This window comes from Solenopsis invicta, chromosome 1, assembly GCF_016802725.1.
Source record: "Solenopsis invicta isolate M01_SB chromosome 1, UNIL_Sinv_3.0, whole genome shotgun sequence".
In the NCBI taxonomy this organism is placed as follows: Eukaryota; Metazoa; Arthropoda; class Insecta; order Hymenoptera; family Formicidae; genus Solenopsis; species Solenopsis invicta.
Genome location: NC_052664.1, coordinates 24,673,258 through 24,688,972, shown reverse-complemented (window position 1 = coordinate 24,688,972; position 15,715 = coordinate 24,673,258). Strand labels below are relative to the sequence as shown.

At 37.3% G+C, this 15,715-nt stretch overlaps 1 protein-coding gene across 4 annotated transcripts in view; it reads right to left on the bottom strand.

Moving 5' to 3' along the window:
- LOC105202069 (monocarboxylate transporter 4) overlaps positions 1-15,715 on the bottom strand; it is a 98,821-nt gene that overhangs the window by 37,247 nt on the left and 45,859 nt on the right. For all 4 annotated transcript variants that reach the window (XM_026132450.2, XM_026132451.2, XM_039452312.1 and 1 more), the window contains 4 exons: positions 10,760-11,202; positions 9,177-9,339; positions 6,121-6,228; positions 5,472-5,645 (listed from right to left, as the gene is read on the bottom strand). In XM_026132450.2, coding sequence (XP_025988235.1) covers positions 5,472-5,645; positions 6,121-6,228; positions 9,177-9,339; positions 10,760-10,930 — 616 coding nt within the window. In that variant the 5' untranslated portion in view covers positions 10,931-11,202. The remainder of the gene's footprint in view (positions 1-5,471; positions 5,646-6,120; positions 6,229-9,176; positions 9,340-10,759; positions 11,203-15,715) is intronic.

The following is a 15,715-nucleotide window of genomic DNA, read 5'->3' as shown; positions in this document are numbered from 1 at the left end:
TGCAAACGTACGAAGACAGATACAACGCGGTTTATGCACGCTCTCGAAGTCAGCTTCCGTCTTCGTCGTCGTCGTCGTCGTCGTCAGGGCTACGTGCCCGAGTACGTAGCCTAAAGGTACTCTCCAGAACGATCAATACGTACGTTCTATTGTCATTGGACTACTACAGGCGAACGTTGCCAAACGCCAGCAGGTATTAAGGAATTGTTGATACGGCAGGTATTAGCAAGACGAGAGGTGTGACGGGAAGTTTAAGTATTTTTCATGTCGACGATAAGTGGCGACGCTAGGTAGCGGATGATGTATCGGTCTATTGATCGGCTTAACGGATTTTCCGAGACATGATCTGTCGTCTCGTGCGCGAGATCCGGAAATTTCAAGCATTCGCAATGAATTTTATTCCCGACTATTATACCATGCTTCGCGACTCGCGAGAGATTTTCCACTTGACGAGAGGCACGGAAGCGAGACCGAGACCGGTTCCGGATCGCTGAAAGCGGTCGAGATCTTGTTCTAACGACCGAAAACTGCTTGCCTTACGGTGTCAAGATCGGGCGCTAAGTTTGACAAGTTTTGTTTCACGGTTTCATCCACCGACCCGAGAACCGCGTCACGTAGTTCGGCTCGCGCGTACACCGCACGTCGGGAATGTAAGCGGTTGACGACTTTGGACGATAAAGTTTAAATCCTTTCGCCAAAGGCATTTTCTCTTTCAATATTTTCTCAACCTCGAGATACTCCTCAGCGGAGCTTTACACGCGGCTTTAGTCGAACCGCTATTTTCTCGAGAAACGACAAAAATAATCTTCCCAAGGCACCCACTTCTCGAAAAATTGACTATTCAACGGCTTCTGCCAATCCGTTTTAAGATCGCTTTATTAATAGCGCGAGATAGGGCGTTCTAATGAACGTACACAGCGCACCTATTTATATCCTTGACGCGTGTAGACAACAGGAAGGAGGGTTAATTTAAGTGAGACCTGACATTACTATTACGTCAATTGTCCCGATTAATTATTCTACACGCTGCGCAATGACCTTTATTTATTATCTTTGTAGCCGTAATAAACGCGCGTACGTTTTATCTATGTCTTTTTTTATCGCATCCTTATAATTTTACACGTAAATGCAGATAAGCTATAAAAAGTTCATTGTAACTTGGCGTTAATAAATAGGCGCGCATTCTCTCTCTCTATTTTTTTTTTAGTGTTCTCTCGTAGCAGCTTAACGTTCGCAAAAAAAAGAAGAAAAAAAAACAATACTATCTTTATTGTCACTTCGGGCCTTGGTAATATTTTTAATAAGCGACTGAAGGATTAACACGCTTTGTAATTTACATAGCGTCGTTGTTCTCTATTTATGTATTTCATACAGCTTCTTCGCGCACGCACGTGTTTCCATCAAAAACCAGGAAGAGGAAGCTCATCTCTTCGAGTGGGCGATCGATACGTAAAACTCTTTACTTTAATCACTTTAAGGTCGGGAAAATGTCATGTCAAGAGGAAAGACCTTTCACTTTTATCTTACACTCACAAGTATATATAATACGTATAGACCGGGAGGAGCTCGAGCTCGGCTCCGCGCGATACAGTTTGCCGTTTAACCTTTAATCGAGTAATGTGGAAATTAAGCGGTACTTAACACTCCACTGGTTAGGAAAATAAGTTGCAATAACAAGATTAACTCCTCGTTTTGCTCGCGGAGCAGACTACGGAGGCTCGTGGGCTACTTGAGGTCGCATCACGAGAACTCAATAAACAAGATCCATTTCTTCTACTTTCAACGTTCCGACGCGCCCGTTAACGACACTTTAAATCGTTACGCAAAATAGAATATAATTTGTAAGAGAGGGAATCAATAGCACGATAGGGAATAAAAGCGACAGAGAGAACAAAGACGAGAGAAAACTTCGACAATAATTCCACAAAATCATCAATAATATTTAGACGAAATTATTTCAATATTTTACGCGCGGTAATGTACATATAACTCAATTAATTGTTTTGCTCCCCATTGTTATTATCGCAACATTGTTCGCGAGATTATAATGATAAAAAGATTGTTTCCAATTTTATTTTATTTCGCCGATATTAAGCGATAGTAAGTAGGTCCTCTCCATTTTGTTTGCACGCCTTCAAATGCTCATCGTCCGGTAAAACTGTAAAGTAGATGTACATGTGTACACAGGCTCAGCTATCCGGGGTAAAGCGAGTTTTTGAAGGATAAAGCATCGCGGTCGGAATTATAGTGCTATATAGCAAATAAGATTTCTCTTGTGTAATCTCCGAAGAGAATTTATGCACGCGCATAAATATTAATGCAATATTTAGCGTTACGCGCAAGCGTAGGCAATGTCATTGTTGCCGAGCCCTTTGTAAAGTTGAATTGGTCGGAACAAAAGGCGAAGTCTAGAATGTCTGTCTGATTCGCACCAAAATAATTTAACAGCACGGCTACGTTATGCCAGGAAAATACACGTTTTTCTGCAATAAACAACTGGCGTGGAATATAACAAGCCCAAGTTATATAACAGATCCATTTCTACCAAGCTGGCAAAATGATCAAGTGTACAGATCGGGAAATTTATCTGCGAAACTTTAAATTTTGTATCAGCAATCGTATTATCGGGATATACTCTTTTGCTTTGCGGATAATTTCGTAACGTGTCGATTAAGTTGTGATTGGCGAATCGTGAGTTTTTAAAGAACAGATTTATTCGCGAAAATTCATAAAAGTTTCGAGCGTCGACACAGTGGCAATTGCCGCCGGTATGACAAAAGGCGATAATACGATTTTCTTCTAACGTAAATGGAAAAATTATGTGTTTTTTGAGCAGTGTTCTAGCACGGAAATATATTATAAATAAATAGAATTAAATTTCAGTTGATGCGTACGGTATTGTCCGACATGACTGCAAAATATAAATTAAAATATATTATTTCAGGGACGCAATTCGTATCAGCTTACAATTAGATAAATATCCATTGTTCGCGCGATGAATTGCACTTTTAACGGAAGGTCCCTGCGTTTTATTTCATTTAGTAATAGTTTTCATAATTGGCAGCAACGCAAATAGAGCGTTCAGAAGGCGCGGGATAACGATACAATTGGCAGACCGTTTAACGTTAAACTATTTAGCCGAAGAATAAAATATCAAAAGTGCAAAGAGTAAATGGGATTATTTATTTTACAATTAATCACGAGTCTTCGTCTTGGCGAAAGTTTTGTCTGAAATCCAATTTGCGATGTTGAAGGCGGAAGACAAATGCTTCGAATTAACTTTCAGTTCAGAAAACACGTCGACTTGAAATTGTTCAATAAATGAAATGTAACCAATTTGCTATTATTTATTTGAGCTAACGTCATTTATATATAAAAAAAAAAACGCAAATTACGCGAGAGGAAACGTGAAAAACTTTTAGGAAAACGTAAAGTTATATCGTAATTTGTAGCTTCAACCTGTCGTAAAACACGTTGTCGCAATCCCAAGAAATAGAACTTTAATATACACCAGTTAAGGTTCGAAAGCCATACGGAGCACAACATGCATCCAGTAGAAAACACCAGGCGTACCTCGCGTGCACGTGATGCACCAGTATATGCGCACATGTATGTAAAGCAACTTGGTGAGAAGGTGGAATATTAATGAATGAGAGAGCGAAATCGTTGCGAGCTCCGGAACGCGTTTCGTTCTGCGGAAGTACGGGGAAATGGAACAGAATCCGCAAATCTGAATCTAATCCGACAAATAACGGTTTTTCTCACGACCGAAAAAATCATTCGTGGAGAAATTCCCGTTTTCTAGCCGTTCGCCACATCGAGAACCTATATATACGATGGTTCGCTTCGGTATTAAAAAATTATTTAAAAGAAAAGTATCACCTTGATATTAATATCACCTTCATATAAGTATCAATTATATAACTCTATGCTAAGTGAGACGAGATTATATCGAAAATCGATGAAAGCTTGATATTTTCCGGAACAATGTTTACTACGAAGATATTTTGGTATTGCGCTATTAAAATAGCTGACATTTTTCTTAACGAGTCGTCTATCACTCAGCGGAGAAATATTCAGCAAATCGAAGTTAGTATTCGCACAATTTTTGTACATGTTGAAAAAACAGTAAAGCAGTTCCAACAGTTTCCATTTATTGGTGGGTAGCGAAAAATGTTTTACAAATAGTAGGAATTGTTTAAAAAAAAAAATAAAAAAAACCGCCAAGTATACGTGTTCTTCAATGAAAAAAAACTTGTACAAAAGAAACTCAAGTAATAATGTCTTTATATCTCCTTAAAAAAATAACGATATAACAAAATTGTGTAATCTAACTCAAGTAATATGTATTTAAAAATAAAATGTATAAAGTTTTAATTGTGCCAATTAGAAAAAAAAATATCTATATATTTTCTCGAAATATAACTGTTGTACAACTATTAAAAAAAATAGATATAAAATCCAAATGGTATATTTTAATAAAATATAAAATTTAATCAAAGAGTTAAAGAGATAACAATATAAAATAAAAACATTTAATTGAAATAAAAAAATTTTATGTCAAAAAAACTTGGCACTGCTAAACCAAATAAAGAAAAACTGTAAGTAATAATGTATTTAATCTATGTATTTCAACGTTGTTACTTTATTATATTTGGATATCTAGAAACGCCAAGTTTTTTTACATTAATATTTCTTTTATTTCAATTAAATTTTTTTATTTTGTATTGTTATTTCTTTAAATCTTTATGATAAATACTTTTGCTTGTGAGCACGCAGAAAAAAAAATACTTTTGTTATACCCAAACTATATCGACTGTACCCGCTCAAAATTTAATTAGTTCAGCGTTATTGAACTTTAATAATTTCAGGTGCTTTCAAGCCGACTCACGTAGATACTAGAGACACGGGCAGTCTCGCACTGCACCTTTACTTGGCGCAAGACACTATAGTGTGCCTCCTTGATTAAAATCAAATTTTAAAATAAATTAAAATTACAGCGCCTTGTTTACTTTTTCATTATGTATTAAAAAATATATAGATATATAAAATTATGTACGGTCACTGCACACATACACACACCAGTCGCTGAACAATCACTAGTAAATGACTGTTTAAAAAAAAGAAATATTAAAATAATAATATTTCAAAATAATAAACTGCAAATTAAATAATATTTTTTTAGATCTAATTGACATACAGATTTGATTAAAATATTTTTTTACTTGAAAATGTAATTATATTTAGATGTTATTTGTTCATTGACAGGTGCAGTGATCCTATTCAATAAAAAATTAAAAAATTGAAAGAGCAAAGTGTGAAAATTAATAATGAATTTAAGCTTTCCCTTCGCACTTTTCCACAAAAACTAGATGAGTACTGGATATTTGCTGTTTTAAAGAAAAGGGTCGCGATTCACACAGGTTTGGGAAATTCCGCAGAAGAGCGAATAATATAGATGCTTGACGTACCTATGTCCATCAAATGGATCTCACCAAGATGTCGTGCGGCGTAAAGATGGAGTAATCCGAAGGCAAGCTGCATCCCGGTGGTGAGCAACAGGGCGAGAAAACCGGCGGCGCAGACCAGCCAGCCCCATCCACCCTCCGGATAGAAATGCGTCCGCATACCGGTGACGTCTATCCCTGATAGAAAAGATTATCCTCTTTATAATTCAAAGATAAATCGAGGAATCGCGTTCGCGAATACAGTCGATAATAGAATATCTCGCAAAACAGATTTAGCAACTTGCACTCTCGATAGATTTCTGACATATGAATAGAGAACTCGTAGCAGAGTGACCTACTTTCAAGTTGTATGGACTTTGAGCCAAAAAAATATATGTACATTATTTTACAATCTACTTATTTCTCAAATATATTTACTATTACTATACTAATACATTATATCTATTATTTATTTAAGAGTCACATTTTCAAATAATAAATAACATTATTCCAATAAATTGGAATAATGTTACGTATAAAACAAAGTGTGGACAAGAAAAAAAGATATAACGCAGATGATATATTCGTTCGTTTATCATACGCAATTTGAATATTCAAATGTATAATTTTGTAAAAGAGAGAGAGAGAGAGAGAAAGAGAGACGAAAGCGTACCTGTACGACGTAATGCAGGTACGCAACGATGCAGACTGCGTAGATCGCCCAGGACCCAGTTATTACCGCCCATGGTTTCATCGGCGTCCATGTAACGCAGACGAGTGTCTGAAAGAAATAGTGAATAGATCGTCGTGAAACACGGGGATTGCTCGCGCGATTGTTCAAATATCATCGCGAATCCTGTCTGGGATTAAACAAGAGATCGAAAGCAAGCGTTTTTTTAATTAAATCGAAGAACCGTAAGTCGGATCGCAGTGTATTGAACGGTATCGCCGTTGCGCCATGGGAAAATTGATTTGACGTCGAATTGAAACACTTAATTCCTGAAATAATGTACTACGCGAAGGCATCGAATGTCCTCCCTTCGCGACGAGAGACGGCTGCTCGGTGACCGCGTCGGCGACACCTGCGGCTGGCGACGGCGGCGTTTGCATGAGACAGGGTGCGAGATGGGCGAGAGACCAGTTGAAAGAAACGACATGAGAGAAGATGGAAAAGAAGGAAGGAAGGAAGGAAGTAAAGGGTCAGGGTAAATGCACTTTTGAAAGGGATGACGAAGGCGGTAGGTTGTAAAAGGTTGTAACGTTGGGCGAACGAAGTCAAAGAGCGCGGGTCACAAGAAGGAAAGAAGGTAGAGGGGTTGATGATCGCGAGATAAGAGCGGGTCTATTACATCTCGTGAAAAATCATGAATTCAGATTCAACCTCTGCTCTCTCTACCGCGGGAAAAGATATCTAACTGAATTATGAGTAAAGCGTACGGTTGTGTTGCGCTGGCACCGAATATACGACCTTTTCCATTAGCGGCGTTAAATGTTGAACACCTTTGGGTTTTGCGTCGCCATACGTGTCGTCCTGGCGAAAATCGAATTTCACCGTACTGTCGTTATTTATTTGCAGATTACGTTATTTGCAAGTCTAGTGGAACTGTCAAGTGTTCATCGAGTATTTTTGATTAATTGATTTTTTTTCCTCGTTTCGAGGTCGGACACGAAGGATTGATAATATTTCCCCACATCCTTTCCCAATCTTCCGGAACTCGCGCGCGTTAAAAATTCATTCTCCAGTTTGCAATTTTTTTTCTCAGCGAAAACTCAGAACAAAATGTCTCTCTCTCTATACGTTTGGTAATTATTCACATGCGCGTTACTCGATTTTACGCTTCGTTTTATACGCGATCAAAACTGAATTTACGAATGTCTCAGTTTCATAATTTCAAATTTATTCGCGCACCTCCGTATTATATAACAGTTTGATATCAGTTGTAAATTATAGTGCCACCGTGTCGAGTAAAACTGCGTCCGCCAATGCAATTTAATTTTGGGAACTAACATGTCCGTAAGTGGATAAGTTTCTACAGCGAGCGCTGTTGCGCATATTAAGCCCGTTCAGCGTGTAAAACCGTTTGGAGAAAATTATTTGCACGATGTTACCGTTTTCGTCGTCGTTATCATTACCAATAATGAGAGACGTCGCGCGTCCGCCTTTAGGTGGTAAATTAATAGAGAGAATGAAATATTCTTCATTACTCGGGTCATAATGAAAACGAGATATGAAAGGAGCGCATAGCGAGGAATGCGCTCTTAACGCGCCAGAGGAAAAAAGGGGACGAAGGGAGCGACAGAAGGTATTTTGCCGAAAATGACGCGAGACATAGAAATTGTTGAGGATGGCACCGAGAGCAAAATTGCCGCGAGACCGGAGTTACGAGCGTGCCCTCTTGATGCCGGAAAAGGAACGGCACGTTCGCAAGAAATATGAATTTTCTTGCGAACGTGCCGCATCCTTAGTGAAATCACGGTCGCATTTCCGTTGAACGATCTAAACGAAATATCTAAAATACCGCTTCGAAGGGCGCGGAGAATGCGCATTGATTGCAGCAAAGTAAATACTCGAGAGGCTCCGATATATAAAAAAGGGACTCATACATTTTATATCTGCTTCGAACGTAAGTAACTTTGGCTTCATGGATATTTTCTACTTCCGATTGAATTTGGCGAAATTTTCCGCAAAATCCTCGCTTCGCTATTGAAGCTGGACGTCCTGATAAAACAAAACTATTAATAGAACTTTCTCCATTACGTGTCGCTTCGTGCTGTCGTAGTTTCAAAGAAATCCAAAGCATCGTGTATCGACACGTTCCGTACTTTTTATAATTCGGATTAATCAATAGATAAAGGAATACCGACTTCTTCTTTATTATGATAGATGTGGAATTGTGTCGGTTCTTTCATAGAGAAGAAGGCAAAGAAAAAAATTACAATCCCAATTGCTACTCGGATTCACCTTTGTCAGTGGAGATTGAAAACCTACGGTTGACCTATATTTTCGATAGACACTGTTTTCAACGATACATCAAGCACAAAATTTCAAGATACCTCTTTGAAACAGTTAAGTGGAATTGATTCTTATTTTCCGTATCCCGCCGGTAAGCTTTTCATTTTGCCCTACTTCTTTCAGCCTTTGTATAAAAGGATAATACAATATTCGAGAAACAAAAATCTGAAAAATTTTCAATGCTCATCGCGATACTCGCGACGTACTTTATCCAACGTGCAAAATCAGATTTGCTAAAAATTCTATCAACAATCTGTCTAAACGAATTACGTCGTAATGGAAAGTCCGCAAATTTCCGCGTAAAAAAAAAGGACGCTTACACGAACGTTACATAATTATCTCGGCTATCGACATCCAGTATAAATTTCCGCGAGAAATAAGACGGCGCACGAATCGCGACATTATTATTATTATTATGAACCTCGGTTGAATGTACCACGTAACTTTAAATTAACTCAAACTAATTTAGTTCATTTAATTAAAGTAAATTCAATTAAACATTTGAATATTAGCGCAACTTTAATATCGCTCCGTACGAGCGGAATAATCCCCGGGGGATGTGTGCCAAATTAAAATTTGATAATGATAATATTTAATATTAGGATTCGCGGAACGATAGACGGTAATTCTTGCTCTATCTTGCATATCGGTATGAAGGGTGCGCGATTACACATTATGTGGAATGTACTCGTACTATAATTGAAAAGCAAACTCACCGCCATGATACGAACTTCGGTGCGGCGTGTACATGCCATTTTGACCCTCCATACAATGAGTCGGCGTATAGTACTGCATAGGATGTTGCATGTAATTATTGGGGGTGCTGGGGACATGTACCGGATGACAATGTATGCATCTTCGCGGTGTCTCGGGCGGAACCTGCAAGCAAGATGAATTTTCAACGCGTTTGAGTGGAGAAGACGGAGAAGACATACAATGTAGACGAGTTCGTGTAGACAATCGCCCATGTTTATTATTATTATAATACTATGAAATATCGCTCTGCGCTCTGACGTTGCTACGTAATATTGTGCAAGATTATTTGTCAAGCTATTAATAATTCACCAGTATTACAAATAAAAAATTTTATCGTGCAAACGTCATAAGCTAGATGCATAGCGCTCATTTTAGAAAGAGTATCAAGCTTAAAAATGATTTATTCGTCTCCGTGTGCACAAAAAAAAACTTTATTTTCGAATGGACGAAAAATACCGAGATATCAGATATTTTAAACGAAATATTGAAAATTCGGAGACGTCGTTCACGTACAAATATTGTTTTAAAGCTAAATGAGTTGTGGTAAATATTTTTTTCCTTTATTAATGTTGATTGAAATGGTCTCTTTCCAATTCTTGGAAAATTTGTGTTAAATTCACCATATATCGCATGACCCAAATGGTCCACACAAATTTTTGTTAATTTCATACAAGATAACGTGAAATTGATGAAAAATTCGAACATGTCAGCAGAGAACAATGCAATTACAACATATAAATATGTTACATAACTGTAATACAAATATTATATACAAAATTAACGTAAAAAATATACAATTTGGAAATTGTAAAAGCATATGTTTAGTAAAATTAACATTTATAATATGTTGAGATGTAAATTTTCTTTATCTTAAAATTAACGTTTCAAAACTGTATCGGTTTTCAATTTTTTACAGTTTTCATAATAGGGAAAATTGTAGAGATGCTTGCAGGCATCAAAATTATTAAATTGAACAATTTAACTTGTAACATTACATTTCTGATTCTACTTAATAACTGCGTTTTAAAGTCCGGCAAACAAGCGGCGTGCAGTTTGGGAGAACTTGTGAATGTTTGTAAATTCATCTAGGAAATTGTTATTGAGCACTAAGAGCTGCTTTCCACTGGCTTGGCCATTCTCTCAATTTAAATTTGTTTCATAAACTTTCCGATTATATTAGGATATCGTTTATAATGCATATTTTGGCCATTTATTCATAAATTGTATTATTCTGACACTAAAAAATGTTCAATACTAATTTAACACAAAATATTTAAATAACATAATCGCATTACGTCCAATCTGTTCGAATATATTAAAAATTCAGCACAAAAATGTTAAGGACCATTTTCAGTAAAATATTCTCTACTGTGCACATTTCTCTTTTTTTTTCAGAAAAAGGATAAAAAATCATTCGAGTGTGGGTACGCTAATTTTAATCTGTGAAAATCACTTAACGGGCAAAACGGATCTAGATATGTAAAATTTTCAGAATCGATCGCGATGTAATCGCGTGCAATAACGGACGGCTTTATTCGCTCACCTGCATGGAATGTTGCGAGCGCAACGATCTTATCGAACCGGTCGGATGCAAGGACGGCACGCTGCCGCCGAAGCTCATGGCTGAATTTCTGCATCCTGCCGGGGTGGACCAACCGCCGCGCACGCTAGCCGTAGTCCACCCCATCCCGCTTCCGCAGTCATCCACCAGCATCTTCCAGAGCGGGCGGACAGACGCCGCCGTTTTACGCTCCCGACATCGCCGGCATGTCAACGGTCACGTCAATTCGATGTCCCGTACTCGTGTCACGTTATCCCCGTCGTAATACGGCGAAAAACTAAATTACATCTTTCTTGCTCGATGTCAAATTCCCTGGAGCACGACTTCCGGCCTGGACGACGTTAGATGAGTCCCACTGAGCACGAGGGCGAGATACGGTTGTTCGACGATGCATTCGGAATGTGGGGGATGTTTTCCATTTCGGTCTGCAAGCAACGTAGAACGTGCTCTGATTTGCTACCCTAGTTATCGATAATTACATTACACGCAACGCATACGTGCGCATACATTGTTCGAATTTATCTCCTATTCTAATCGGATACGCGTCATTTGCAGCGTGATAAATATAATTTATCATTGGAGCAGCGTACGCCTCTGATACGCCGATGTAGCGCGTAATGAGTTGCACGGCACTAACCATCCTCATTTTTTAACGAATAAAAATTTTATCGCTTGGATTCGTGTAACGTGCAAATGCATCTCCGCATCTCCGTTCTAGTTGCGCTTCACTGAAAATCTTTAATTAACTTTACGGTCAATTAATTCGTTATATAATTGTTTCCCCGAGTGAAATTGTGAAATATGCATTTCATTGAAGCGATTCAAAAACACTGTAATAATTTTTGTATTATGTAGCTAATGGATCATAAAACTGTCATTATAAATTTAATAATTACGTTATTGTACATTTCAAGAAATGAAAAAAAAACCAGCCGACTGCTGTTGCAGGTGAGGTATTAAACATCAAATATATACATATATATTTATATACATATCGCGAATAGGATTTGTTCGATTTGTACACGAGGATTTATAACGTGAATGTTTTATGCATGTACTCGTCCGAGGGAGGAGTCGATGAGGATAAAATTGTTATTGGATGCATATCGGATGTGCACGCGCAAGTTATTTTGCTTGGAGTTATTGGCATCCACGCCAAAAACACATTCCATTTCGTCGATCGAATTCAATTAATTTCCAACGTCTCGCGATGTTAACTAACAATGAGTTTTGCACTTCCAGCAAAAAATCCTCTTTCGATTCACGAATAAAATCATGTAACGCATAATTCGCATTCAACGTCATTCTCAGAGTCGGGAGAAAGCACGTTAAGTCAATAATTATAGTAATTATAAATCCAAATTAAAACTCGAGAATGCAACTGTAAGATGTGGTAAAACGTTAAATGATAAAAGTTCTCTGAAATTTATACGTGCTTTATAAAATCTTGTTGCTCGGCCGCACCACAAAAGCATAACTCGCGAAAAAACTGTTTTCACTCAGTTGAGAGGATTAAAATCATCCCGTTGTATGTGTGTACGCGTATGTATGTGTATATGTGTACGTGTATGTGCTCCCTCCAAAATCTCGGACCGCCGCAGTAACTGTAGCCGCATTTCCACCAACCTAACTACATTGATATTCATGCGTTGTACCGCAGGATCGTGCTGCCTTTGTTTTTGAAATGTCTGTAACACAGACAGTCTGATAACACAGTGGCACATGGTGTGTCCCCGTTAATTATAATATTACCAACAATCTGGCGCACAATCGCTGCCAAAAATGACAAATTTACATTTGCATCTCGCAACAGTAGCCATCGGTAAAAAGTTCATTTATTCTTCATTATTTTACTTTATGGCCTGCATTCGGAACGCGCCGTGCAACGAAATTAGCGTGCTATTTGCATCGTTCCATCCTTGTTTCACACATAATAAACGGTAAAGATAGAATAACGTAATAGCGCGCTAACATCCTTAAGAGCGCGTTCTAAATGCGGACTTATTCATCTAAAAAGGCAAGGATACTTCGAGGAGAAGACCTCTCAAATAGAAGGTTCGAACTGCTTTAGAATCACTTTGATGCTCTTTCGCAGCATCTTTCTCTCGCGATAAATAGTATTTTTAGTTGATATTTATAATAGATATTCTTTTTTAACGGCACGTCTGAGCGTATCGAATATGAATGATAGCTGAATCGTATCGATATATGAATAATGAATCTTATCGATATATTCCGCGATAGACTATTCGTACCTACGTAGCATATCGGGTCATCTGACGTTGCAATTTTTATCTGGCAAGATTTATGTCCTCCTCCGTCGCACGCTACTGATCCCTCGCTACTTGCCCCATCGCGAAGCTCGATATCATGGACCGCGGCGTGTGTACGACCAAGTCCCGCAATAAGAATAACAGCGCCGCGCTGAAAACAGACCGCGCAGATTTGTATTCGCCACCGGCGCGGCGGCGCGGCGTCCGGCATGTATTTTCGCTCTCACGTCGGCGACAAGCATCGCGCCGCTGGAGAAAAGGAGAGAAATTCCGCAACGGCCGCAACCTTAAGAATGTCGCGGTCGTAAATCCTCTCGCAAAGCAGTTTTTAATCGGAGCCGCTAAACAGATGAAACTCGAGGAAAACCTGACGCTCGCAGCTAGGGATTGCGCAATTTTCAAAATTGTATATCGTGATTGCGAGTCTGTCTTAAATATTGCGTGAATCGCGGTATTCATCACATTTGCGATTTCCGACTTATATTTTGAATTGCGTTTTTTATATTATGTAAACGCAATTAATCACATGCGCCAATTTAAATTAATTTTTAATTTTAAAACAATTTTAATTTTAATTTAAAATAATAAAATTCAGATTTTAAAAAAGTTACGTAAAAATGGAAAATAACGCACGCACGCAGTTATATAAAAATGATTTATGAAATTTTGATTTTATATTAAATATTGCGACACAAAATTATAATTGAATTTTTTCGATAACGGAACAAAAGATACATTCATGGGAAGAAAGATAAATTCGGTTGCGTGCTGCTCTATTAAACGAGTTTTCAGATATTATTTTTCCGTTCTTGCTGAAAACTCTTTCCGATGTTACACTTGCTGAGTCATAATGACATCTAACTTATCGTCTTAATAGATTTTACGTGAGTTTGATAAGTCAACACGTTATTGTGGTTACGTTAAATTAATGCACTTTACTGTTCAATTGCCTATTCTTGTTATATTTTAAAATTATATATCGCATTGCGATTCGAGAAAAAAAATCGTATCACTTGCGATAAATCGCAAAATCGCACATCTCCGCAATGCGTGTTAATTGACGCTATAAAAAAAAGAATTCGCGTGTTTATCAAACGTCCGGTAAGTAAATGATTTCGACAATGATTTTAAATCGCAATCAAGCGCAGCTTTGACCTATTATCTTCCGGATTAACTTAAAACTGTCTTTCGATTCAATGTTACCTCACGGAACGTCACAGAAATAAAACAAAAATGAATTTCAATAACTTGATTTTTTAATGGAAATCTATAATGTATGCCGGAAAGAATATGTAATCGCGTCCAGACTTAAAAATACAAGTGAAATTCAGTCGACGAGACAATTCGTATTGATCTGCAGTTAAATAAATAAACTTCAAATAGCTTCCAGAGTAAAATTGTATGAGTCAATGGCATGAGCCGTACTTCAAACTTCTGATATATTTTCAATACCTAAAAAAAAAAAAATCAATCGTTATTGCATATTTGTTATTATCTTTTATGGCAGGTACGTAAGCGCATATATATTTGTGTGGCCTGACATTCCACTATCTCTCACACGAGTGAATTTTTATGATATAAAAAAATTGCGTGTGAAATTCGTCGTTAAATAAATAACGCTTCGTTTTATTTATTCGTTTAATTCCAGAATACGATACATTTGAAATGGAAATATCGCCTCGCTTGACTTCGTCGAGAAGGTAATATCGCGCACAGTCTTTGTACATAACAGAGAAATATTACATTTTAGGAATAGGAATTAAAATTTTAGAATCAATTTCCTCAATAAATATCACAGATTGTATCTTGTACAATATATTTATGTATGTCTTACGATTTATTCGTATCCATTGTGCGTTACGTTTAATATTCATTAAAAAAATTGATTTTAAAATTTCAATTTTTATTCCTAATACCTAATATTCCTCTATTGTGCGCAGGGCTTTACGCGCGGACAACGGAAAAGTATAAAAAGTATATTTGTGTCATTTATTGTTGCATTCGCCATAACAAACTGAATATAGGGCAAATGAAAAGCGTATTTCATTATGCCGACGCATAATAAATTATCGAAATACACTTGACGCAGCAACAATAGCGGCGTTCTAATTATAACGAAATAAATTCAAGGCAATGGAGGGACCCGCCTTCGCAAATATGTTTCGAATCCTCGCACGCGTTGGCAAACTAATATCGAATAACATTATTAATTAGCGGCAAATGAGCACGCGCAAGAGCGCATCGCGAAGCAGGTTTGTTTTAGGACAAATATTGCGTTGCTGTGTAATTATCATTTATGCATGCAGTCGCGATATTAACCAGATACGTACAATCGCTTATTGCATGACCTATGCTTACGTCACTTACTGCTTTTATCGGGCTTCTATATATAATAATTCAGTCGTGTGTCGGAAACGCAGGGTAGTTTTCCTCACCCTCTTTTAAATATTGTTATTATAAAAGATTGTCAGCACAAAAGAACTCGCGCTATTAAGTTTAAAAAAATAAAAATTGCTAACAGTATGTCAAGTTATCCAAACTTCTTAAATCTTTTGGTTAAAAAGAAAATTAATTCAGAAAAAGCAACCGTTATTTATATTATATATCCTGTATAGAAATTTCATTAAAAATTTGATATTACTGCGGTATTATTACGGTATTATTA